This window comes from Rhincodon typus, chromosome 5 (assembly GCF_021869965.1).
Source record: "Rhincodon typus isolate 14 chromosome 5, sRhiTyp1.1, whole genome shotgun sequence".
In the NCBI taxonomy this organism is placed as follows: Eukaryota; Metazoa; Chordata; class Chondrichthyes; order Orectolobiformes; family Rhincodontidae; genus Rhincodon; species Rhincodon typus.
Genome location: NC_063336.1, coordinates 35,699,860 through 35,727,623, shown reverse-complemented (window position 1 = coordinate 35,727,623; position 27,764 = coordinate 35,699,860). Strand labels below are relative to the sequence as shown.

The following is a 27,764-nucleotide window of genomic DNA, read 5'->3' as shown; positions in this document are numbered from 1 at the left end:
CAAGAGACGTAAAGCAAAATGTTTTCCTAGAAATAGAGGAGACTGCTTGCCTGAATTGATTTGTTTAAACTTCTCTGAGATGAGTCAGTCGCTTTTTGCTCTTAGGGGATGTCAGAGAACTCTGAGAAGTCAATCACTTCACTTGACTTGTTCACATGGACTTGCACATCTATGTTTGCGGTTTAAATTTAAACCAGGATAACTGGATGCATATCTGTTGGCTGGCTCCAGTAGAGGTTTAATGAAATTCCCGGTGGACAGTGGTTCCATGGCGCAACATGCTCCCCACTTCCTGAGTTTAGCACCAATTGGCAATCTCACTAGTCTAATGTAAGGAAGTGGAAAATTGTGAAGCTCATGCAACCGTGCAAATACTTTCTGACACAAGTGCTTGAATGCGAAGGTGGTTTACATTGACTCACCAAAAACAAAACACGTGATAACCACTCTCCAATCATATCTCTGCAGCATCCTTTTTAATGCGTTTTAACCTCTGATGAAATACTGTCTTTGTTTTGTGGCTTTTTAATTGATTTGAATCTATTTTGTACTTTTGGATTTTAAATTGCACAATAGTTGAGCTTTGTATCTGAAGTGAAAGGAGGAATTGTACCTTATGTCTGCAGAACTATTTTGTCTTGTCACCAAGTGATAAACCTTATTCCTGTCTGGTCCCTGTGGCATTTGTCTCCTGGAATACTGTACTTAAACCATATTTCTTTTCTTTCAGGTACACTGCTAGGTGTCTTGCTGTTGTAACAAACATGAATGATGAACAAAAGAACCATTTCTTCAAGAAAATTCTCACTGCAGAAGAACTGACAACTTTTAGACTCCAGTAAGTTTCTCACATCAGTGTTAAGTTGACTAAACTGAAGGATGCATGCTTAGTTGTGTGACAGTCAGTGGTGTATTTAATTAACATAACCCAAAAATATACGTAATGAAATTGGTTCTTCAGTGCCCAAGACCCAGCTGGAAGCAGAATGACCACAGCTTGTATGTAATGCAGATCCATGTAAGATGCATGTTCCACAAATCAGATGTAAAAACAAGCCTGAAGGTAGATCATACTTGTATTAATTTTGAAACAATTTGCAAATCCTTACTGGTCTTCCGGAAGTGTTCTTATAAGAAGCTTTTTGAGGAGTTAGTTGAAAAAAAATTACTTGAAAGGTTTTTACTTTTTGTTTTGAACTTGATGAGTCATTGACATTTTTTTTTCCTGTCCATGTCAGAAAGTAGCCGTGCTGTGTTGTTTGTACCACCAGTTTTGGCCTAATAATTTTTGTGGTCTTGTTAACTCAGACTTTTCTGACTTTTAGCCATGCACTTTCCAAAGCTCTGTGTTCAACAAAAGACTGTTTTGTGCTGAAGTTATTATGTAGTCACAGGAGTACAAGCTGGTAATAATTGGTGCTACCAATTTATATTAATGAACACGGGGCTTGATTATTAGCCTGTTCACTTGAAGCACGGATCTTTAATTTTTTGACTACCTAACAAATTTGAGCAATAGGTGAAGCTAGCTGATTTACATTGCAACTATGCCGAGCAACGCAGGAGACAGTTTCCATGAGTGGGGTGCTATCTTGACAAAAAAATGTTCTGCTTGTCATAGAGTGATGTGGTATGTGAATTTCTGTGTGTGTGATACCAGTTACTTGCGCTGTATAGCCTGACAACTGGCATATTGTATCAAACAACACCTTCCTTCAGGTGTTTGCAACAGAGAGAGTACTGACTGTACTCAAACCAGTCTCTGCTTGCAAAACCCACAACACAACACCTAATATTAGATATGGTTCTGCTATTAGACGGCAAATGCTGAATAATATCTGCTAAGAATTACGCCAACAATCATCTTGGGTCAGATTCACAATGCCATTCATTTGCTCTTGCAAGAAACGACATATTCATGTGCAGGTCCCTGCATTCTACAGGAAAAAGCAGTGTGCCCAGGCAATTTCCTGTTCTGAACTAAAAAGCTCGTGTGTCGTTAGTTCTGATACGTTCAATGTGGCAACGTCTCAGCAAATTAGAGTCGTCTTGCCAAGCAATCAGCACTCTTTCTTTTTCGTGTAGTAAAATTTGTTGCTTCCCTTTAAGCTAGGTATTCTTGTTTCTGTCTTGATGAGTGCAAATCCAAAAACTCTTTTGCAGCATTTCTTTTTGTTTGCCAGCCATTATCCAGTTTTGTACTACTGGGTGAATATTCTTAACAATTTCAGTTTCACCATTTATTTGAAATTTGTATATTAAATGATTTTTGTTGGGCAGCCTTGATGCAAATTGCTTATTCATTGCAAAACCAAACCATAGTGGTAGATGGAAGGGGACAATTGTCCATTTTAACAGACTACGATTAATGAAAGTTGTGGTCTCATTGAGACTTGTAGCTAATCTGGAGTGACAGTAGCTTCTCTGTCGTATGTAGTGGGAGAACATAATGTAGTTAGTAGCTTATTCTGTGCTGTGTGTTTAATCTGTGATTTTCTGAGGATAGAATATCAAGGTAAAAATAATGCTGAAGGTGTTTCTACCAAAGGATGATAGATGAATTTGCGACATGCATTCAACGTAAATATGGTTCAAATATTTGCAGTGCCATTGCAATGTAGAATACGATTCCAATTTAGAACAATTTCATTTTTATGTTAGTGATTTAATACTCATACTGATGTGAAGCTTGGATTTGTGATCTGCAGTTAACTACTTTTAAATAAAAATGTATTTTACTTCATAGGTTGTTGGAAGAAGCTCTGTGTCTCAATGTGGAGAAGGCTTTGATACTGGCAAATTCGAAGACTGCACTGTGGCAGAAAACAAAACAATTAAAATATACACAAGGGCACATAATGTCTGGAGATTTATCCGAGAATGTTGTGGCTGTATGCGGAGTAGTGTTACCACAGAAACAACTCATTCATCAAGACCAGGTTGCATGTTTATTTTAGAATGGTATATTTCAAGAAAATGGTTTTGATATCTTTCATGATGCCGATGTATACAAAACAATGGTTAACATTATCAGAGGGGCACTGCGCTCATCTTCAAGTTATTAAATTTACTTTTTTTTTCTGCAGGCTTGGTGATTCCAGTAGCCACTATTTGTGTGCATTCAGGATCTCAAAGTCAGCTTTGTTGGTCAATAGTCAAATGTAGTACTGACGCGTACTAGCAGAGTCCAGTGATCATTCATTCATTTTTGCTTCTCCTTTTTTGTTTTGTTGTATTCTCTCATCTTTTAAATCCAACTTTGAATATTGTTTATTTTAGAATGACATTGTATATTTGTCAATGTAATCACAGAAACAGGTCATTCAGCCCAACCAGTTTATATTCCGCCTGAGCTTCCTCCCATTTTGCCTTGCTAAATCAATCATCGTAGCTGTCTATACCCATTTTCCTTCATACTTAACTAGCTTTTCCTTAAATGTATCGATACTATTCGCCTCAATCACTCCTGCTCCGAGTTCCACATCTCACCACTTGGCTTAAGCAGTTTCTTCTGAACTCCCCATTCTACAAGGAGAGTTGCGTTTTTGGCAGTTTTCTAATAGCTGTGTTAGTTTTTTGAGTGATCCTTAATGAATCTCTGTTCTTTTTAATTGCAAAAGATCTGTCTTTTGCATTTTCTAACTGTCCTAGATTTGAAGATTGAAGGGACAAGTGATCCTGAAAATTTGCCTCTTTCCCATGACTATTTAATTACCCATTACTGCCATTTCAGTACATCAGTTCTGTCTTGCTCTATGTGGTCATCTTCAAGATTTTCATTCTTTCATTTGATGCGAGTATTGTTGGTAAGACCAGCACTCGTTGCCCATCCATACCGCTGAGCTGTTCCTCAAGCTGAGAACCATGATGCAAATGGGGAGGGATTGGCCCAGTGGAATTGTCGCTTGACTGTTAATCCAGAGACCTAGGTAATGTTCTGGGGACCCAGGTTCAGCCATAGCAGAAGCAGGAATTTGAATTCAAAAATGGAAATCTGTAATTAAGAATCTAACGATTACCATGAATCCATTATTTATTGTCGGAAAAACCCATCTGGTTCACTAATGTCCTTTAGGGATGGAAACTGCCATCCTTACCTGGTCTGGCCTACATGTGACTCCAGACCCACAGCAATGTGGTTGATTCTTAACTGTCCTCTGGGCAATTAGGGATGGGCAATAAATGCTGCCTGGCCAGCAACGCCCTCATCCTATTAATAAAGAAAAAAGCAATTAGAAGTATTTTCTGCAAACAAGCTCACTTTTATGAGGTTCCACACTGCTCAGGTATTGACTGCATTTAGCTCTCAAACTATATAAATAAGATGAGCGCCCTCTAAAGCCAAACTATACACTGTACAGCTCATTTTTGTACGCCACTAGTCTCCCATTGTCACATTAAACTTCAGTTCTGTACTGCACAGAATTTTATAGTTGTCATGCAGAAACTAATTAAAAAATGTAAATTTTACTTGTAATTCTATTTAGTCCTGCAGATTACTAATCCACACTTTGATTTTAATTGTGGCCTGCTTATAGAGGGACTTAAATATACATTTATGTAAATTGACATTTTTGTACAACTAGGTAATTTTAATGTTCATGAAAGATATCAAAATTTCTTCCGTGGCAATGACGTTTGAGTCTGGACTTTCTAAAATAATACTTTCTAATTTTGAGCTTAGACCATTGTTGGTGCAGCAAGTTGGCACTGCAACCCCATGTCTACTGGTAAACTCTGACTAATTTGTAATTAAATCTTTATGTTCTTGCAAAGCTGTTGTTTTTGATTTATTTTTGTTTTCCCCCTCTTAGTTCATCGGTCAGCCTCTTGTGTTAGTAGCCTCCACCTACAATTATCTGCAGAGCTTGGCTATGGCAGTTGCATCCCAGAATGCTGTACTGCTGGAAGGACCAATTGGCTGTGGTAAAACGACTTTAGTAGAATATTTAGCAGCACTCACGGGTCGACAGAAGCCACCTGATTTCCTCAAAGTACAACTTGGAGACCAGACTGATAGCAAGGTAAGATTTCAATGAAAAGAGGGTAGCAGTGGATTTTGTTTCTGTTCCTGGGGCTTTCATTGACGCCATCCTTTTCTCCCCATTTTTTTTTGCTTGGCTGAAATGAGCATCCCATTTTATAGGAATTCACATGTTCAATTATATCTTGCAACATAGTTCAATGCTTTAGTATTGTTTCAACTTCTTTTTTCAATTTAAATGAAATTATGTTCCCAGCTAAGAGCAAGTAGTCCTTGGTGGCTACAACAGTTCCCACCAACTGGGATTAGGAATTCCAGTAATACTGCAGATTATTTGCCTCTGCTTCCCTTTTGCCCCTGTCATGTTGCTTGCTACCTTTGCCCTTACCTTGCAAAACAACTATGCAATTGGCAGCAATAACTGACTTCCTCCCATCTACTTAGAATGGGAATCTCTTCTTGCCTATCTCCAGATAGTGCCACAAAGTTGCACTTGAATTTTTCTTCCCAAATGTGTATGTCACTGTGTGTTTTCTCCTCCTATGTAATCCAAACCTAATGAGCTAACTTTTTGGAGGGGCGGGGAAGTTACTTCTTTGAAGAATCATGAATTGCTTAAATTCTGAAGTGCTGATGTGTTTGTATGTTTTAGATGTTGCTGGGAATGTATCGCTGTGCAGATGTTCCAGGGGAGTTTGTTTGGCAGCCGGGATCCTTGACTCAAGCAGTAACCAATGGCTATTGGCTCCTCTTAGAGGACATTGATCATGCACCTTTAGATGTGGTATGTAGCCTCTTGAAGCATTTAGTGTGGAGCTGGAGGAACACAGCAGGTCAGGCAGCATCAGAGGAGCAGGAAAGTCGATGTTTCGGGTTTACACCGTTCATCACGATGAGCTCTGACAAAGGGTGTAAACCCGCAACATCGACTTTCCTGCTCCAGTAATGCTGCCTGATCTGCTGTGTTCCTCCAGCTGCACGCTGTTTTGACTCTGACTCCAGCATCTGCAGTTCTTGCTATCTCCTTGAAGCATTTAACATGGTTTAACACAAATGTAAAGTTTTGATAAATATAAGTTCGTCTAATTCATGGTGTGCAATGCAAGGCCACGGTGCCTAGGTTATTTACTGTACAAATGAAGGCACTTGCGTTCAGAATGGACTTCATTGACCTGAAATCTTCCATTAAAAGGAGTGTTGAATTATTCCAGTCACAGACGTTCTTTGTGACCCAAATAAATCCTGACATATGTGCAATAATTACCCAGTGAATTTAAACTTCAGATTTATGTTGGCTTTATCCTGTTCCAGTTACTGTTAATTTCCCAATGACAGGGGGCTCAGGCAGCCAGAACCACAATGTTGCTATAAATTTTTGCAGATTGGTTTGTAATTTTGCCAGCAAGTGTGAAACAAGTTGAGGAACACAAATCAAAATAGATTGCTCTTCACGTAGTGCCCTTATCAACTGAGGGTTGTTAATCATGATTTCTGGCATGATATCACTGAGTTGTGGAGGCAGGCACTCTAGCTTTGTGGGCAGTACAGGGACTGTACCTACACTGTCAGCATTATTCTGCACCACACTCTGGCCAACTGAGTTAATTGGCCTCCAATTATTGATTTTGCTTTTTGTGCAGAATCATTGTGAGGCCTTTGTCTCATTTTGGGTTATTTAAGTGTGGGTATTTCTAGTCTTCCCGGGACATTTGAGCTGCCTCATGGCTGTGACCTGGATAGTTTGGAGCCCAAAGCTTAAATCAAGCTTATTCTAAATCAGTTATTATTTTTGATATGATTTTTATTTTCAACTTGAATTCAACAAAACAAGTACAACATATTGGTACAAGTTTCTATAACAACTTGCCAAAATTTGCAGGTAATTTATTGAAAGTTGCGTTGACCTTATCCACTCTTTTAGTGATTGAATGCAAAATTGTTAAAGCTGACAGATGAATACCTAACTTCAGATACTATTTAGTTGCATATTTGCGTAGATATTTTAGTTTTCTTCAGTCTTTTGACTGTTGTAATGTCTTTTACATTGCAGATATCAGTGCTGATACCTCTCCTGGAAACTGGTGAACTTCTGATCCCTGGTCATGGCGATTGCATTAAGGCAGCACCTGGATTCCAGTTTTTTGCCACTCGGAGGTTGGTCACCTCATTTGAAATTATCTTAATTGTTTGGGGATGTCTAGTATATTAGCAGTTTTAAAAAAAAAAAGGTGTCAAAGAGTAAAATAAAATATAATGGAAATATTTTCAACCAGTTGAACTTTCTGGTTCACTGTCAAGCTCCATTGACTTGATTGAATTGGGAGGAAGCAAAAGTGAATTACTGTGATTTATTGCTGAAGAGAAACTGCCTTTTGGAAGGATATTTCATAACAGAAATTAAGTTTGTGCTAGATGCTGTTTTTTTTTTCCTTCAGCTGCAAGTCATTGAGTTTATATGTAACCTTTCCTTAATAGATTGTTCAGCAGCAGCGTTGGTTGGTATAGACAACAAAGCAGCCATGCAACTTTGCTTGATAAGCTCTGGACCAAAATCCAATTGGACAGCATGAACAAAGCAGAACTAAAGGAGGTGAATCTGTCTTACGTTAATAAGATGCTTACTGCTTTGGTTCTATAAATAATGCCCTTCTCTCAACTTGAACACTCACTACCCCACAAAAAGCACAGTCGTACCCTTATTCTGTTACTGACACCAAAATTGTTGGAGTAATTCTCAAAACTTCGTTGTACTTCTTTTAAGTTCTATTATACCATGCGTGATTGAAATTCCATCACTAGCTTCCTTCTGAAAATGAATCACTTCATACTTCATACTAAACTTTAGTCAATGTTTACTCATTCTGACAATGTCATCTTCTGGAATCTTTGCACAAATTTACTCGTTTATACAATTTTCCTTGTTGTTTCCTAAAGCCTGACATTGTCTCCAGCACATTGATACCTTGCTATCTGTACCCAAAACTATGCAAGTAAATTCCAGAAAATAGGAGTGGACCCTGTATAAACTAACTGTGACCTTTTTTCTCCAGTTTGAGAAAATACTAATAATTTCAATTCTTTGTTCCAATTGAGATGTGCAGTTTTTATCAAAACCTGCCAGCTTAATACAGTTAGCTCATTGTTGCCTCAACTCTCTTTTTCTTTAACTTGAGTACATTCAATGCTGAAACTCATACAAAAATATGAAGACCCTTTTCTGTCACAATAAGGGTTCATCAATTTTTAAGGGAGATTCAGGATTAACAATGCTGACAACCCATGAGCAGATATTTTAAAATATAAGCTCATGAAAGGAAGTGAGGAAAGGGATAAAAGAAATCTTCACAAATGTTGTGAAACTAGAAAGGGTTCAGAAAAGATTTACAAAGATGTTGGAGGGTTGGAACTATAAGGAAAGGCTGAATAGGCTGGGGCTATTTTCCTTGAGCGTTGGAGGTTGAGGGGTGACCTTATAGAGGTTTATAAAATTATGAGGAGCATGAATAGGGTAAATAGACAAGGTCTCTTCCTTGAGATGGGGGTGTCAAAAACTAGAGGGCATAGGTTTAAGGTGAGAGGGGACAGATTTAAAAAGGACTTAAGGGGCAATGTTTTCATGCAGAGGGTTGTGCGTGTATGGAATGAACTGCCAGAAGAAGTAATGGAGGCTGGTACAATGACAATGTGTAAAAGGCATCCGGATGGGTATATGAATAGGAACAGTTTAGAGGGATATGGGCCAAGTGCTGGCAATAAGGCAAAATTTATTTAGGATATCTGGTCGGTATGGACAAGTTGGACCGAAGGGTCTGTTTCCATACTGTACATCTCTCTGATGCTATGACTCTAAAAGTAGGCCCGAGCACATCTGTAGAGACTTCAGGACAAGATGGAGCAAATCTTTTTCCCTATTTGTTGTGTTGTGTTTTTCTGATTGCTATTTAGTTGTTTCCGATGTTAAATCTGTTGAAGTATATTGTCCTGGGCTAGATTCTGTTTTCATTGGAGAAGACATCTGGATATCAGGCATATTTCTGTGAAGTAATTTGAATTGTACTATTGATTTATGGCAAAGCTGAAGATCACCAGATATCTTCATTGCAGAAGGGAATAAAGGGAAGCAAAGCACATGTTTTGAAGAATGTTTGTTTGAATATCGTACTCTTTCAATGTTTATAATTTGAAACTTGCTTACAGGTTTTACTAAATCGGTATCCAAGTCTAGAAATAGTAATAGATCGTCTTTTGGATATTTATTGCCAACTGACTGGCACGAAACATCAAGGGTCACAGGTCACCATGGATGGAAATCATGAAAACAAACAACCACCTGTTGAATGTGAAACAAAAACTGATGATAAAGACTTGTGCCTTGAGGGAAGAGGATTATCTTTAAGGTTGGCAACACTTGTTATCAGTCGTGACTTGTGTTCTATTCTGATAGTGTATGGTGATTGCAGCAACATTGAAGAGTGAGCTTTTGTTATAAAGGTGGAAATTTCAATCATTCTGTTTTATCCCTTCCTTTAATTTCCTTGACTGAGAGCATTGCACGGTGATCCCACCCCGGCTCATCAATTACTGGAAGGGGTATCAGTGAGCTTGGATGGACGGTTGCAATGCAGAGTGAGCTAGTGTGGTGACCCTCAGGTTAAAGTCACCACCAGTTGTCTCTCTAATGGTTCTCGCACGTCTATAGCAATTTTATTTTTACGGTTATGATCTGGAATGCGCAGCCTTGAAGTTTGGTGGAGGCAGATTCAATTGAGGCAGTCACAATGGCATTGGATGATTTGAATAACAGTGTGCAGGATTATTGGGAAAAGCCAGGAAATTGGCAGTAAGCCAAAAAGCTAATGAGCCAGTGCAGACACAGTGAGCTGAATGGTCACTTCCGCTACCATTGTAATTCTAAGATAACTCCGAACATTGTTCCTTTTTTTTCAAATTTCCTATCCAGTCCAGTTTTGAAACGTAACCATCTTTTCAGACAATGCAGTCCAGAGCGCAGGCCATTGTTTAAAATACAGTTTGTCATGTTTTCTCTTGATATCAATGAATCATGAAATAAAAGTTCCCAAATGTAAAATGTAACTGCAGAAATTAAGACTGCATCTGATGTTTGATCATTGTGCCATGTATAATGATGACAACTGATGATAATACTGGACAAGACTGATTCCACGTGAAAACTGGAAAAATCTTTTTAGTTTATTTCTCTGCAGTTTGGTTACAGTGGGCACTGAACACAATCGCATAAAGCTGCTAGTGTTCTTTTAACAAAGGAATGGAAAACCATTTTTATATGAAGGGAGGGGAAGAAAAAGCTTAAGACAAATTTGAAAGATCTTAACACAAACAGTAAAAACAAGACTCGGTTCTTTTCCCAACAACACCCTTTACAGATATTCAACCCCATTGAAGACTCTCTCATGTGTTGACTCTTTGCTTTCTTAGCTGATGAGGTTGCAGGTGATTCCTTTTAGCTTTCTGCACATTTTGCCATATGTGATTCTTTTCATTATTATTTCTCCCTAAGACACAAAGCTACAGACTAAGTCATTGATTCTTTCCACTAAATCTGAAGAGAAACTCAGGTTCTTTTCCAGCCCTTCTGCTTGGACTGCTGGAAACCTAAAGAATTCTTTCCATTGTGAGGAGTTTGCAAACTAACTGCCTTTCTGCTGATATGACACTTCTGAACTGAAACTTGAAAAAAGACTTATTAAGATAACTGTGTTCTACAGAATGACAACAAAAATCAGTTTTCCTCTACTTTAGCATCCAGCTTCCAAAATGATATTACATTATTTTAATCACTCCATATATATACCTTTACCCTTAGCAACAAGTCCTAAATATTTTTTGAATGAATGTAGGGCTAGGGTCTGTGTTACAAAGGCAGGTTATATTTGACAAAGTCTAATATATCAGTCAAAGTAAGTCTCCAGCTCAATCTGTATGGTTAATAGTGATGTTTATGATAACTATAGATCATTAGTTTAGTGCATACTCTACCATGTTACATTAAACTCTTTTGCTTTTATTTCCTGCTTTAGAGATTTATTAAAATGGTGTGAACGCATCATTGATCATTTTGATTGCACTTCCTCTTCTACAGCTCTCCACATCTTTCAGGAGGTAAGGAGAGGGTGAATTTTTAACCGTTAGTTATGTGAAAGATAGAGCTAGACCTTTTTTTTTACACAATATAACCTGGACCAGGGTCTACTATGTATTACTGCCTGTTCTGATGAAAGACATCAGCCTGAAACATCAACTGATGCAACCTGACCTCCTAATTATTTAAACTGCTTTTGTTTTTATTTCTGATTTCCAGCAACCACTATTCTTTTTTTTTGTATTTTTTTTTTATTTACCCCTGCTTCTGTTTGAATCTATACAATACATTTGTTTGGCTCCTAGATTTTGCAGTTACTTGATATTTTTCATGAATTATCATAATTTGAAGGAACTAGTCACTGATTTTATTTTTCTTTTGGGGGTGGTTTTGGGTGAAATATACGTTCTTATATCAATGAAATGAAACCCATGACCTTTCCAAAACCAAGACCACATCTATCTAGAAGGACAAAAGCAGGAGATACATAGCTTCATTACCACCTGCAAGCTTCCCTTTAAGCCACTCGTGACCCTGACTTGGAAATATATTGCCAATTCTTCCGTGTCATTGGAATAAAATCTTGGAATCCCCCCGCCAATGGCATTGTGGGTCTACCTACAGCATATCAAGGGCAACTAGGGATGGCCAATAAATACTGGCCAGCCATGAACACTTGTGTGCCATGAGTGACTATGTACATGAGCTTAATACTGACGATGATCACAAAATAATGAATAATACATATGTTATGCCTGCCCAACTATTCGTAATAGATTGGAACAACTTAGAATTTTCAACTTTGAAATGATGTGTGATAGATGGTGTTTTGGAAACTGAGAATGGTTATCTGAAGGGGAAACATAAATTAGGCTATTACGTTAAAATGAAACTGCAAGAGGTGAGGGGAAAAGAAACACATACTAATTAATAACTTCTAAATTTAGAACCGATCTTTCTCATCAAAAAGTGCACTGAATTCCAGTTGGTGCAATGGACACAAAAGGCATGTGGTCTTTTATTAAGAAGTTGAATGAGAAAATGGGAATGGGTGGCTCTCTGTGAGGATGAATCAATGTGCTGAATAACCCTCCTTATTTCTTATTATTTAGTCTCTTCCATGTGTTTTTAAAGTAAATCTACTACATAGGGTTCTGCGAGTTTGTTGGTGATTTCATAGCAGCAATATGTTAACTGTTTCTGCTGTATTGTTTGGGAAACATGAAGCTATTTGGGCTTAAAATATTGACAGCATAAAGTGACTGTAGACGGGCATATTTTGGAACATTCTTGAGCACTTATCGTGACTTGTTTTACAGGCGCTGGATTGTTTCACAGCTATGATGTCCAAACGGGGGAGCAGGAAGAAAATGGCCGAAATAATTGGAAGCAAGCTAAACATTTCAAAAGAAAAGGTATGGATTCCTTTTGTGCAGGATTTCTTATCCCTGATAATGTCACGTATAGGATTAACAGGTAATGACATGTTTCTTTATAACCCACGTTTTTCCCCTTAATTTCGGAGAGATGCATCCTAATTTCACTCACTGGCAAAATTACAGAATTGTTACAGAGCAGAATTAGCCCCTTTTGACCTGTAACATCTGCACTAGTTCTGCAAATGAGCAATTAATTTTGTTCCATGCGTATTGTAACAACAACAACACTTGTTCATCTGTATATGTAGCTTTAAACAATAGAATTTTAATTTGGCTTTGAAAGTATCCTTAAGTAGTTTCTTTGGTAGTGGCTGGAGCATTACCTTTTATTTGGGCAGTTTCTGAAACAGTGGAATATGTTAGAGACAGGATATTTTGACCACAGCTGTACACAATATTCCAAATGTGGCCTAACTAAAGTTCTACATAGCTGCAATATAACTTGCCAATTTTTATACTCTATGCCCCGAATGATGAAGGCAAGTATGTCACAGGCCTCTTTTGACCACCTTATCCACTTGTACTGCCACTTACAGAGAATTGTGGACCTGTACACCGAGAACCCTCTATGTGATGCTACTAAGGGTTTTGCCATTTACTGCATGCTTACCTCTTACATCAGATCTTCCAGAATGCATGACCTCACATTTGTCTGGATTAAACTCCATCTGCCATTTCTCCACCCAATTCTCAGCCTGTTTTTATCCTGCTGTATCTCCTGGCAATCCTTCTCGCTATCTGCAGCTCTCTCAATCTTTGTGTCATCCGCAAACTTACTTATCAGACCACCTACATTCTCATACAAATCATTTTCATATACATGACAAGCAGCAGAGGTCCCAGCACTGATCAGACATCTCCAGTCAGAAAAACAGCCTTCCACTGTTACACTCTGTCATCTATGACCAAGACAGTTCTGTATCTATCTTACCAGGTCAGCTTGTCATGAGGGATCTTGTCAAAGGCCTTGCTAAAGTCTATGTAGACAACATCTTCTGCCCTGCCCTCATCGATCATCTTTGTGATTTCCTTAAAAAAACGCAGCCAAATTTGTAAGATGTGACCATCTCTGCATCTTTTGTATCATACTACCTATTGCTAATAAATCCATATTTATTCCAAAAGTGAGTAAATCCTGTCCCTAAGAATCATAGAATCCTTAGAGTGTGGAATCGGTCCATTTGGCTCATCAAGTGCATACCCACTGTCTGTGGAGCATCCCTCCCAGACCCACCCCTATCCCTGTAATCCTGTTTCCCGTGGCTACTCTATCCAGCCTGCACAGCCTTGGATGCTGCAGGCAATTTCGCATGGCTAATCGACCTAAACTGCACATCTTTGGACTGAGAGAGAAAACTGGAGCACCCGGAGGAAACCCACGCAGACATTAGGAGAATCTGAAATTCCACAAGGACAGTCACCTGAGGGTGGAATTGAACCCTGGTCCCAGGTGTTGTGAGGCAGCAGTGCTAACCACTGTGCCATGCTAAGAATCTTCTCCAATAATTTCCCTACTGTTGACATAAGGCTTACCATCCTGTAATTTCCTGGATTATTCCAGTTGCCCTCCTCAAATAAAGGAACAACATCGGCTATTCTCCAGTCAGTTGTGACCTCTCCTGTGACTAAAGAGGATACAAAGATTTCATGCAAGGCTCCAGCAATTTCCTCACCTGCCTCCCTCAGTATTCTGGGCTAGATCTGTTCAGGACCTGGGAACTTGTCTACCTTAATGCTTTTCAAAATATCCGATACCTTCTGTATATTGACATGCCTAGAATATCAACATTCCTCTTCCGAGACTCACCATCCACTATGTTCTTCTCCTTTGTGAATACTTATGCAAAGTATTTGTTAAGGCCCTCACCCGCTTCCTCCACTTGCATGCATAAATTCCCTCCTTTTATCCTATGAGTGGACCTACCCTTTCCCTAGCTATCCTCTTGCTCCTTACGTATGTATGCAATGCCTTGGGATGTTCCTTAATCCTGCTTGCTAAAGACACTTCATGGTCTGTTTTAGCCCTCCTAATTCCTTGTTTGAGTTCTTTCCTGCTATCTTTGTATTCTCTGAAGGCTGTTTGTGGATTCAATTTCCTAAACCTTACATATACCTCCTTTTTCGTTTCCAACAAGCTTACGATTTCTCTTATCATCCAAGGCTCCCAAATCTTATCAACCTTATCCTTTCTTTCACAGGATCATATCGGTCCTGAACTCTAATCAACTGGTCTTTAAAAGATTACCAATGCCAGATGTGGATTTAACCTCCAGCAGCCACCCCTGATCTACATTCCCCTAGTTCCTGGCTAATATTGTCATAGTTAGCCTTTTCCCCAGTTTAGTACTTTCACCCAAGGACTACTCTTATTCTTATCCATAAGTAACTTAAAACTTACAGACTTATGGTGAGTGTTCCCAAAATACTACCCTGCCTGAAACTTCTATCACCTGGCTGGGCTCATTCCCCAATACCAAATCTAGTATGGCCCCTTCCCTCGTCGGGTTATTGTTTCAAAAAACCATCCCAGTCTATATAGGGGAAGTTAAAACCACTCAACACAACAACCCTGTTGTTTTCACATTTTTTCCATAATCTGTTCATATATCTGTTCTTCTATCACCCACTGGCTTTTGGCAGGCCTGTAGTGCAATCCGATCAAGCACCCTTCCTATTCCTGAACTCTACCCATATGGCCTTTCTTGATGAGCTTTCCAGGCGTCCTCCCACAGTACATCTCCCTTATCAGTAATGCAATTCACATCTCTGTCAATCTCAGTTTAAATATCTAAATCCCATAATGTTAAGCTAGCAGTCTTTTTTTCCCCTCCCTCAACCAAGTCTTTGTAATACCCACAACATTATAGAGCTTGGTTGATATGTTTATCTTAAGTTCATCTGCCTTCCTTGTCATACGTATCACTTTTAAAACAAATAGACATCAGAATGCCAGTCCTGCTGTGCTCAGTAACGTCTCTCTGTCTGTTAAAAACCAAAAGAACTGCAGACGCTGTAAATCAGGAACAAAAACAGAAGTTGCTGGAAAAGCTCCGCAGATCTGGCAGCATCTGTGAAGAGAAAATCGGAGTTAACGTTTTGGGTCCAGTGACCCTTCCTAAGGTTCTGAGGAAGGGTCACTGAACCTGAAATGTTAACTCTGATTTTCTCTTTGCAGATGTTGCCAGACCTGCTGAACTTTTCCAGCAACTTCTGTTTTTTTTTCTCCCTGTCTGTTCTTGCTCTTTGCCCCACTGGCCTTAGTCTCTGACTCCTCCTAGTTCATTTGCGGGCTGGTACGATGGCTCAGTGGTTAGCACTGCTGCCGCATAGTGCCTGGGACCTGCTTCGATTCCCGCCTCAGGCGACCGTCTACGTGGAGTTTGCATGTTCTCCCTTTGTCTGTATGGGTTTCCTCTGGGTGCTCCGGTTTCTTCCCACAGTCCAGAGCTGTGTAGGTTAGGTGGTTTGATGATGCTAAGTTGCCCATAGTGACCAGCGATGTGCAAGCTAGGTGGATTAGCTACAGTAAATGCAGGGTTACAGGTTTGGGGGCGTGGGTCTGGGTGGGATGCTGTCTGTGGTTGTAGCTTAATTGGACTAAAATAAATGCTGAGTTTGTGAAGTGTACCTGCTAAACTGTACTCTGGTTTCACAAAACCAAATGTTTTGGGACCTGAGATCAACCATGTTAAATAAACTCTAAAGTATATGTTGTTTTAAATGTGTAGTTAAACTGGACTTGCATAAAAGTAGGAATTAGATGATTGACAGTTTGCCCTATTTAGATTTGGAGCATAGTTTATACAGGATATGATGAGTTACTAAGAAGGACAAGAAACTGGTGTGCAGTAAACTGTAGTAAGTAATACATTCTGCAACAATTTCTGTGCCCAGTCGCATACCAGAAAGGACTGATTCTGGGAAAATGAAGCCTGTGCTTCAGATTTTCCCTTAATTGCTAATATTATATTGTGCATGGCAATCCTCTTCTTGGTCTACTGATTTCAGAACAAAGTTAAGAAAACCCAGCAGTTGATTCCATGTCAAATTGACTCAAATTCCTGCCATACTGTATTATTGTCTAACCAAGTTATCCATGCTGGATGCCTGCAAGAGCATCTCGGCTAGTTCCAGTCACCTGTCCTTTGCCTGCATCCAAACAAATGTTTTCTGTCCAGGTACCAATCTAATTTTGCCTCATAAACCCACGGTATGAATCTGTCTGCACCAAAGTTCTCGACGATGCATTCCATATCCTAATCTTCACTCTTTAAGAAAGCTCTTCCTTAAGTTTCCTCTGGCTCATTTATCATTTACCATTTTTATTGAATGCTTCTAGTTTACAACCCTTCCACCACCACATGGGATCCTTTTTTGTATTTGTCTGTCTATACGCCCTGCCCCACCCAGTGATTTTGAATGCCTTTTATGGAATCTTGTCTTCAACTTCTTTTTGAGAAGATGAAGCTCAATTTTTTTCAGTACATCCATGTAACTGAAGTCCCTCATCTATGGAACTGTTTTTATAAATCTTATTTTCTTTTTAATACCTTTCTCTGATGCTTTGGGATCCTTCCAATGTGCTGAAATTCAGTTATTGATTAAACCTGCAATGATCACTTTGTCCCCTCCAGTTTGCATGACTGATATTGAAGTGCAGTATTTAAAACACGGAACATGAGCAAAGTTGCTGGAAAAGTTCAGGTCTGGCAGCATCTGTGAAGGAGAAAACAGAGTTAACGTTTCGGGTCCAGTGACCCTTCTTCAGAACTCAGAACTGTTCTGAGGAAGGGTCACCAACCCTGAAACATTAACTCTGTTTTCTCCTTCAGAGATGCTGCCAGACCTGCTGAGCTTTTCCAGCAACTTTGTTTTTGTTCCTGATTTACACCATCCGCAGTTCTTTTGGTTTTTATGCAGTATTTAAAGTTTGTTACAGTTTTATTTAGTTAGAGATAATGATTTGATATTTCTTTGTTTTGCAGGTGGAGTTCTTTTGCCGATTGTGTAAACCTGCTGTAGAGTTGAGTGAAGTGGAAGTGACTGTCGGACGGGCTGTTATCCCACGGCGAAGAAGTGATGTCGTCCTGTTGCAGTTGTAAGTGCAATATTAAAATCGAATATCTTCTCAACACGTCTGTCTTGGTCAAATTTGGTTTGCTGCTACTACTGTGAAGCCCAATTTAATTTTTTATGTATGTTAATGATATTCTATTCAAATCTCTATTGTCATAGAAACCACCTCTCAACTTGTCATGCAGTATTTGCAGAATGAAGCCATTGGGTAACAAAATAGTTACAAATGACTCTGTTCCTTAAGATACCACCTACTATTCTGATAGTTCTGTTGGATGTCAGAAGATCCATTGGTACTGTATTATTTTGAAGAATGGAATATTCTTCCCTCTACCTAATTGGTTCCTGCTCCAGCCATATTTCATTTTTAAGTTTCTCGTCCTTGCTTTTCAAATCCCTCCATAGGTTTGTCACTTTCCTACCTCCTGGCGCTGTCTCATGATGTGGTGGTTGGAGCTGGGGTGCATGTTGATAGGCAAGCTAAAATTCAAGGCATATTGGCAGATTGCAAATCCATTTTTCTTGATTTTGGGTCCGAAATGTTGCAAATGTTTTATCATTGCAGTGTAAAGTTTTTATGATTTTGTACCTATTCCATTCAACTGAAATACAAACATGTATGTGTTTATTTAACAGTTGTAATTTTCCTTTTTTTTTGTGTTCCAAAACATGTTTACAGTGATATAAATAGACCAAAGATAATTTGCATGGTCAGCAGAGTGATCTTGAGTGATCTGATCCTGTTCCTGACCCAGTTTACAATGGGTAGCTGTGGAGAGTGTACTGCTACTTTAGTATTTAAACTGCTCTCTCATTAAAATTTAAACAAGCAAGCTGTTATAAAAGTAAAATACAGCCGATGGTTCAAATCGGAACTAAGTGCAAAACAAAGTTGGAAAATCTCAGTAAGTCAGATAGCATTTCTGAAGAGAAAGAGAGTTAACTTTTTATGTTGATGATATCGTCCAGTTGCAACTGTAACCGCACCGCACCGCCCCCACCCCAAAAAAAAAGCAATTTTATTCAACAGGTCATACTTGGGCATTTCCACCAGCTTCAGTGAGGTGACACAATCAAACACACCTTCCCCATCGTCCCCTTTCAATAGGAACCATTTCCTGTGCAACACCATAGATTATTCCTTTGTCATCCCTAAAACCCCTTCACTACTTATGGATTAATTATAAGTATAAAGGATGCAAAATCTGCCCTTTGACTTTCTCACTGTCCAAGGCCCCAAAAACACTTCCAAGTGAAAGTGAATTAGTTTTGCTTCTTTCAGTTCATAATATGTTTCCATCTACACTGGAGAGACCAAACTAGTACCTGTTTTGCGCGACACCTTTGTTCTGTTTGCAAGCACAGCCCAGGGTTTGTCATTTCAGGTTTTTTTTATCTCGCTCTCACTTGACCTTGCTGTTCTCGGCCTTCCACAGAATACCACTGAAGCTCAACACTAGCTGAAGGGACAGCATCTTCTGTTTTCACTCTGTAGTCTACAGTCTTATGGCTTCAACATTGAGTGCAACAACTTCTGAGCATAATGTTTGCCCCCATCTTGTTTTGTATGATATTTATGCTCGCCTTTTTACCTTCAACTTTATAGAATAGAAACCCTACAGGTGTGGAAGCAGGCCATTTGGCCCACCAAGTCCACACCACCCCTCCGAAGAGCATCCCACCCGCACCCCTACCCTATTCCTGTAACCCTGCATTTTCCCATGGCTAATCCACCTAGCCACATACCCCTGAACGCTGTGGGCACATTAGCATGACCAATCCACCTAATCTGCACATCTTTGCACTGTGGGAGGAAACCAGAGGAAACCCATGCAGACACCGGGAAAACGTGCAAACTCCACACAAACAGTCACGTGAGGCTGGAATTGGACCCTGGTCCCTGGCGCTGTGAGGTTGCAGTGCTAACCACTGAGCCACCGTGCCATCCTTTGTTTCACTGGGTTCAACATGTTTCATTCTTTATCCGTTCATGTTGATACAGATAGTTTTTATTGTAGCAGTACATTTGGACACAAGTGATGCTTCTTCACTGTATCTGTTACCACTCCTTTTTTGGCTGTTGCATCATTTTTTTTAAATTTTCAAATAAAAGCAAAATACTGTGGATGCTGGAATTCTGAAATAAACATGGCACATTCTGGAGAAAGCAGGTCTGGCAGTATCTGTTGAGAGAGAAACACCGTTTGTGTTTCAAATCTGGTATGAGTCACCTCAAGAACATGTGCTATTTACTTTCTCTTTCCCTTCACTCAGTCTCAGATCTTCTCTGTTCTACCTGCTCCTTCCCTCTTCCACTGCCTTAAAAGCTATAACATTGCTAATTTTTCTTTAGATCTGTTGATGATGTTTCAAAGAGAAATGTTAACCCAGTTTCTCTCTCTGCTTCTTCTGCCAGACCTGCTGAGTTTTCCAGCGCTTTTTTTTTTTCTTTCTTATCCTCCGTGCTTTTGTGATCTTGTTTGGGACTAATTGGATTGTGTTTATATCTGACTTTTTTGAATAATTTTGTGTTCATGCTCTACTATTCAAATATACTTCTTAGTCTCTATTTAGTTTGACTGCTTTGAGCAACTTATTGAATTATAACTAGAAGACAATCTATGCAGGGTCATTCACCTCCTCTTACTTGATAAACTGGTGAGGAATGTCTATAATCTGGATGCCTTGCTGTTTGAATACTGAAATCCTTGCACTTTGTTTGTAGGGAAACTCAGACATTTTCAGCAACACGGCCCTCCGCTCTGCTTCTGGAGCAGCTGGCTGTTTGCCTAAGGAAAAAGGAGCCTGTTTTATTGGTTGGTGAAACAGGGACTGGAAAAACCTCTACTGTTCAGTACCTTGCCAGAATTACAGGTTGGTAGAATGGTATTTGTTGAATGCATTTTGACTTGTTAATGGAGTTAGCTTCAATAATGGTGCAGCAAGTCACTCAAATGATAATGGTTTGAGTTGACTGATGGATGAGGTGCAACGTGTGTCTCCATTCTGCAGTTGTTTAGCTGGTCTTAGGCAGATTTGCAGTAGGTATTTACATTTGGCCTCTGTGTTCTGGGCCATGAAGAGGAGCAAAAATATCAGTCAAGATTCAGAAACTGCTTGTGAAGCTATTTTCTTTAAAAAAAACTGGATTGTGGTTGTGCTGAATTCCCCACTTTGTTCAGAATCTTACAAACCCTTTTTTGTTTTAATTTAGTCATGAGATGTGGGCAACACTGGCTAGGCTAGCATTTATTGCCCAGAAAGCATTTGAGAGTCAGCTACATTACTGTTCGAAGTGTCGCATGGCCCCCCCACCATAGACATTCTTAAAACAAGCTGGGTTTTTGCAATCACTTGGAGATGTCAAGAACTGCAGATGCTGTAGTCAATAGAGTGTGGAGTTGGAGGAACACAGCCGGTCAGGCAGCATCAGAAGAGCAGGAAAGTCAGGACTGATGAAGGGTGTAAACCCAAAATGTCGACTTTCCTGCTCCTGTGATGCTGCCTGACCTGCTGTGTTCCTCCAGCTCCACTCTGTATTGACGTTAGGTTTTTTACAACATTGAACAGTGCATGGTCTTTTAATTCCAGAAGCAGAAAATTGATTACCTCTCAGTTAGGGTCTAATGAATTTTTGTTTCGCCCAACAACGACAAACCATGGTTGATATCAGCATTTTGACAATATGTAGGCAATAGATGGTTGAATTGATTTTTTTTTAAATCTATTTACAGGATGTGGGTGTCACTGGTGGGGTCAGCATTTACTGCTCATCTAGTTAAGAGTCAAACACATTGCTATTGGTCTGAAGTCACACACAGACCAGAATGGATAAAGATGGCAGAGTTCTTTCCCTGAGGGACATGAGACATGAGGGTCTAGGCCTGAAGAAGGGTCTAGGCCTGAAACGTCAGCTTTCCTGCTCCTCTGATGCTGCTTGGCCTGCTGTGTTCATTCAGCGCTACACCTTCTTGTTATCTGAGTAAACTAAACGAGTTTTTAGAACAATCAACAGTAGAACTATAGTTTGCTAGCTTACCTTTTTGCATTGAATTCAAATTTCACCATCTGCCATCGTGGGTTTCAAATCGGTGTCCCCAGAACGTTAGCCTGTGGATTGTTAGTCCAGTGACCTTACCACTACACTGCCGTGATCCGATGATTATTTTCTTTTGTGTAAGTATTATTGTGTATTTTGTTTCAGGTCACAAACTGAAGGTAGTAAACATGAACCAACAGAGTGACACAGCAGACTTGCTTGGAGGGTGAGTATTGTACTTGAGAATTCTGATGGAGAGAAGCTGTTAGCTGAAGTATTAGCTGAACGTTTACATGACAACTGTTTTTTGTCTTTATTTGACACATTTGTTTGCACTTATTATTTAAATTAGATTTATTTTTAATGGCCAAGCTGACAGATGAGAGTAACTGGGTAACTGCCCCTGCCACTGAAGGTGGGCAGAAATTACCTTTTTTTTTCCTTGTTTGTTAATCTGTAAACTAGATGTCTCAAACTATTGGATGGATTTCAATAGGACTTAGTTCATTACTATGGTCTAAAGAAGAACCAGTTAGTTTTTGGTGAAGATGTGGATCTAGATCCTGAAATTCTGTGAAGGATCTGCAAGATTTGGTGCATAGGGAAATTTTTTGTTTTGTTTCAGGATGTTGTGGATCTTCTCAGCTGCTGTAGTACAATTTCTGAAAGCTGTTGAAATGTGAGCAGAGTTTTCAGAGCGGGTTATTGATATGGATTGGCCAGAACCCACCTTGGAGATGAAAGTTCTTGATAAAGAGTTACACTTCACCTTTCATTTTTGGTCCATTAACCAGTCAGGGAAAGGCCTCAAGAAAAAGCTGTTTTAATTGTGAGAACATTAAGTTAACACAGTGTGACAGATGTCTGTGTCTACAGAGTTGCCCTCTTCTCCTCACTTGTTACAGAAAATTTGAAAATTTTGAATTCTGAACATAATGGTGGATCTTCCATTCTGAATAGGCAGCCTGACGTGTTAATTGATTCGTGGCTCTTGACTCTTTGAATTGGAATCTGTGCTGCTGCCAGTAATTTTAAAATCTGCACATTTTCTTCTCCAAGAGAAACATTTGTTTAGGAGCCAGCAAACATTCGAGCCACAAACCAATGCTGCCAGATGTGACATTTTTCCCAGGCAGTACCTTCAGGATCATGCTCTGCCCCTAACCTTACCAATATCATCCCTTCACTTCTCGTTGCACTGTCAAACCCCAGATTCTCTCTATTGTGTTCCTCAGTCACAACGTTTGCAAAGTATGTCTGGTGAGAAAAGGGGGAGAAAATCATTTGGACTTGATGGTCCCAAGCTCTGAAAACCAACAATTGGACTAGGGATATACTGCAAATGCTAGATATGCCATAATTTGAAAATAAAATGAACACTGGGATTAAATTTGTACTTCCTGGTGGCAGTCTTTCACAGAAGGCTTCACTTTTGACCCATTCTTGTGGAAGTAGGAGACATGAGGTGAAAAGCCAGTGAGGGAGAGATGAAAACTAAACTACTTCAATAAAATTAAAATTTCACTATTTGTCTAACCAACTTCTTGGTGAAATGCTCCCAAAGCTGGGCACATGTACTGGAGGCTACTTTAGCTCTTTCCAAACCCACAACCTCTGCCACCTCCAAGAATGAGGGCAACAGCTACATGGGAACACCACCTTCAGGTCATAAACCATCCTGACTTGGATCAGTATTGCTATTCATTCAATTTCAGGGGTCAAAATTTTGGACCTCCCTTCCTAACAGCACTGTGGGTGTCCCTTCACCCCAGTTCAAGAGGGCAGCTCATCACCAAAGCAATTGAGATATGTAATCAATGCTGGCCTACCCAATGTCACTCACTCCTATGAAAATAAATTTTTTAAAAAGCGTTTTCAGATGTGGGGCAGGGGCAAAATGAAACCTCTGCTACTCGGGTGTCAACGGTGCAGTATTTGTGTTTGGTAACTTGACTATTTAACTAACATCTGGGATTTGTATTCAGGTACAAGCCTGTGGACCGTAAACTACTTATGCTGCCTTTGCGAGAAGCATTTGAAGAGCTTTTCATTCAGACGTACTCTAGGAAGCAGAATATTACTTTCTTGGGCCATATTCAAACGTGTTGTAAACAGAAGCGCTGGCAGGATTTACTCCGACTGATGCTGCATGTCTATAAAACAGCCATCAATAAAGAGCTAAAATCTAAAGAAGACAGTGAGAAACTTTTCATTATTTTAAAAAGATTAATTTTAAACTTGTATGTCATTTTTGTTGGCTCTTGAGGAGGGAAAAGGAAAAGAGCTGATCTGGTTGACTTGTCCCTGCTTACTCTAATAAGATCTAATTTCAAAGGCACAAAGGATGAAAAATACAGAATTATTTCTGAAAGATACTTTGTTCCATTCAAACTGTGATGCCCCTGGTCTATCATTTTAGTTTGTGTTAAATTTTACTGTTGAAAACTGCTTCAACTGTAAGCAAAATTGACCCAAAGTGAAAAGTAGGTTGAGTTATTTTTGTCATGGTAAATGTATGTGGGATTTGACATTGCAACTTTTTTTGGCCTACGATATTTTTTGAGTTGATACTAATGCAGCAAGGACAATAGAGTCCTGGGTGTACAATGGAACAAAGTATCCTGTATACCAATGAGATTAAAGCATTGCAAATTAAACAGGAATATTGAATGATGCATTCGATGTCAAACCCTGCACAAAGGAGAGACAGAAGGAAGGTTTGAATTGAGGAGATATTCGGCAGGAAGAAAAAGCAAGGGAAAAAACAAAACAATTAAAACTTGGTTCATTTGCTGATATCTGTATGATTCAAATTTGCAGAAGCTATTGAACTTAGACACTTCAAATTTCCAAATTTCTTGTTTTCTTTCAAACGCTGTTATGTTTTATCTCAGAAGGCTGGCTGAAAGATAAATGGGAATTACTTGGTCTACGCCTGACCCAGGCTCAGCAGCAAATGAAACGAGCTGAATCAGCATTGATATTTGCCTTTGTGGAGGTAAGATGTGAAAATGATTGACAACTCACATAATAACTCAAAGATTTAACTTCTGTACTGAGCCAGATATTTGCATGAGGAACCAATGAGTGGCATCTGCTATTGATTAGACTTGCCTCTGCTGAATGAATTTTCTACAGACCTTTTCTCGACAGTGGCTCAGTTAGCACTGCTGCCTCATAGTGCCAGGGACTTGGGTTTGATTCCACCTTGGGTGACTGTGCAGAGTTTGCTCATTCTCCCTGTGTCTGCGTGGGTTTCCTCTGGGTCTCCAGTTTCCTCCCACAGTCCAAAGATGTGCATGTTAGATGGATTAGCCATGAGAAATGCAGGGTTACAGAGATAGGATAGGAGGGAGGCACTGGGTAGGATGCTTTTCGGACGGTAAGTGTGGACTTGATGGGTCGAATGTCCTGCTTCCACAGTTGCTGCAAAAAGGAGTTTGAAATGCCCTTCTAAAGTAAAGCAATTGAAGAATTTTTGATGTATAGTGCTGAGCCTGAAGCAGGAGCTGGTGAGTTCAAGCAATGAATTGAATGTAATAACATATATTAGAGATGAAGTACAAAATAGTAACATTAATTTGCTAATTTTTTTAAACTGTAGAATCTGTATAAATAAGACTCTGCTGACATTCCAAAAAATATGAAATTGTGAACAAAGAACAGTACAGCACAGGAGAAAGCCCTACTACCCAGCAAGCCCGTGCTGACACATGATGCAATTCTAAACTACAAAACTTTTTGCCTCTACAGTGCCTGTATCCCTCAATTCCCTGTCTACTCATGTATCTGTCAAGAATGTTGCGGTTTAGTATCTGCTTCTACAACTTCTTCTGATCGTGCATTCCAGGCACTTACCACCCCATGCAGGGAAAGAAAAATTGTCTTTTGCATCTCCTTTTAAACATTTTCCCTTTTTACCTTTTTAAACCTACACCACCTAGTAATGTACATTTCTACCCTGAGAAAAAGTCTCCGAGTATGCACTCTTATCAATGCCTCTCATAATTTTATAAACTTCTATCAGTTCACCCCTCAGCCTGAGACATTCAAGTGAAAATCAACCAGGTTTGTCCAATCTCTTGTCATAGCTGACACCCTCCAAACCATGCAACATCCTGGTAAACCTTTTTTGTACCCTCTCCAAAGTCTCCACATCCTTCTGGTATTGCGGCAGCCACCAAATGTGGCCTCGCTAAAGTTCTGTACAGCTGAACATGACTTGCCAATATTTGAAGATGGTACAGTTTGCAGTATCAGAACAACGTGAAGATTTTCACATGTAGCTGCACAACTGCAGTGCCTGAAGTTGCTGTCAGATTTCTGTATAACGAAGTCAATTGTCTTATCCTTCTTAACTAACGTACTCCTCCTTGATTGGTGATCAGTGTTCATGGGATCCTGGATCTAGTAGTTTTAGGCCATATTCCTGATTGTCTTAAGATATGGGATTTCTCCTCTTCAAAGTTATAGTGACCAGTTTAATGCAGAAGTCAGCAGAACAGGAAAAGCTGAGAAAATCCAGAGTAAAATTACTGTCTAGCTGCAGGAGTCATTTGGTGAATCATTGAGCTTTACTATTCAGAATGCAAAGCTGGCTTATCTTTAATTGCGAGTAGATTGCTCTTAGGTTTTGCATTTTCCCTGCTGTTTCTCCACAGTCTTCTGTAACTTTCCTGTTTTAAATTCTGTATCTGCAAAATTATGGTTGGCCACTTTGTGTTAGTGGTGAAAGTGGCCTCTATTTACTGATGCAGTACACAAAATCTGTGGCTAATTTTTCCTTTGATATTAGTGCGTATCAAAACTTCATATGATGTTTCTTATCAATGTATCAACCAGTGGAAGCTGTTCAACCTCAGTTTTGAATACTTTTATCAAAATAGAACCCCACCTTCCTCAGCATGTGAACATAGGTTATTTTGACTCAGTGGGAGAAGCAAGAAAAGTATTATAGCTGAATATGTTTCTATTTTCATTTAACACTCAAACTTGCAGTATCCAGCAAGGACCACTCAATAGTTATCAGGTTTGAAGAATCTAATTGTTTTTCTTAGTTTGAAATTAGAGGCTCTGAACTTAACTGTACCCCAATTTTTCACTTAATTGAAATTAGTTGCTCTGAGATAGATCACAGATTTTCCTTGCTACCATTCTTTTGACAGTTATTTTTTGTTTCACTAGGGTACCTTAGCACAGGCTGTGAAGAAAGGAGAATGGATCTTGTTGGATGAGATCAATTTGGCTTCAGCAGAGACTCTGGAGTGTCTGAGTGGACTATTGGAAAGGAATACAAGCTCACTTGTGCTGTTGGATCGAGGAGATACCGGTACAGGAGCTATTGTCTTTGTATCCAACATTATCTGTAACATTTCTTTTTATGTAGTTATTTCTCATGTAACTCTTACAGGTTACCTTTCTTTTTAATCTGAACACACATGCCACCATTTTTCCATAACTTAATCTGCAGTTTAATGTAGAATTTTTGCACTAGGTTGATGATGATTTCATGTTCCGGAAAGTGGAGTAATTTGTGTTTGGGTAATTGCTTTGCACAAAAAAAATTCTTTTCCATGTAATTGTTGTTAGTAGAACTATGAGATTTCTAACTTGGTTTATCCTGTTGCAGAACCTATACAACGTGACCCAGAGTTTCGTTTATTTGCATGCATGAATCCAGCAACAGATGTGGGAAAGAAAAACTTACCACCAGGCATAAGAAACCGGTAACTAAAATCTAATACAGAGAACAGTAGCGCACATGAACAGGCCCTTCCACCCATCATGTCTGCACCAACCATGATGTCATTCTAAACTAATACCATCTGCCTGGACATGGTCTGTATCCGTCTATTCCCTGCCTGTTCATGTGTCTGTCTAAGTGCCTCTTAGCTTTGCAAACATGTCTGTTTATACTACCTTCCCTGGCAGCGCATTCCAGGCACCTATCACCCTCTGTGCTTAAAAAAAGAACAACTAGTCTTGGGTAACTCCGTGTGAAGTCACACCACCAGCACCCCACCACCCCTCCCCCCTCCACCCCCCACCCCCGCACCCTTAAACCTATGTACCCAAGTATTTGACATTCCCACCTGGGGAGAAAGA

The 27,764-nt window shown here is 39.5% G+C and overlaps 1 protein-coding gene across 1 annotated transcript in view; it reads left to right on the top strand.

Annotated features, from left to right (window-relative positions):
• Nucleotides 1-27,764, top strand: part of mdn1 (midasin AAA ATPase 1) — a 184,099-nt gene that overhangs the window by 20,663 nt on the left and 135,672 nt on the right. The window contains exons 4-19 of the mRNA XM_048597433.1: nucleotides 731-838; nucleotides 2,747-2,939; nucleotides 4,815-5,024; nucleotides 5,637-5,768; nucleotides 7,035-7,138; nucleotides 7,460-7,574; nucleotides 9,182-9,381; nucleotides 11,044-11,125; nucleotides 12,425-12,520; nucleotides 17,530-17,642; nucleotides 20,346-20,494; nucleotides 21,825-21,885; nucleotides 23,645-23,856; nucleotides 24,554-24,657; nucleotides 26,844-26,988; nucleotides 27,289-27,385. Of these exons, the coding sequence (XP_048453390.1) occupies nucleotides 731-838; nucleotides 2,747-2,939; nucleotides 4,815-5,024; nucleotides 5,637-5,768; nucleotides 7,035-7,138; nucleotides 7,460-7,574; nucleotides 9,182-9,381; nucleotides 11,044-11,125; nucleotides 12,425-12,520; nucleotides 17,530-17,642; nucleotides 20,346-20,494; nucleotides 21,825-21,885; nucleotides 23,645-23,856; nucleotides 24,554-24,657; nucleotides 26,844-26,988; nucleotides 27,289-27,385 (2,121 nt within the window). The remainder of the gene's footprint in view (nucleotides 1-730; nucleotides 839-2,746; nucleotides 2,940-4,814; nucleotides 5,025-5,636; nucleotides 5,769-7,034; nucleotides 7,139-7,459; nucleotides 7,575-9,181; nucleotides 9,382-11,043; nucleotides 11,126-12,424; nucleotides 12,521-17,529; nucleotides 17,643-20,345; nucleotides 20,495-21,824; nucleotides 21,886-23,644; nucleotides 23,857-24,553; nucleotides 24,658-26,843; nucleotides 26,989-27,288; nucleotides 27,386-27,764) is intronic.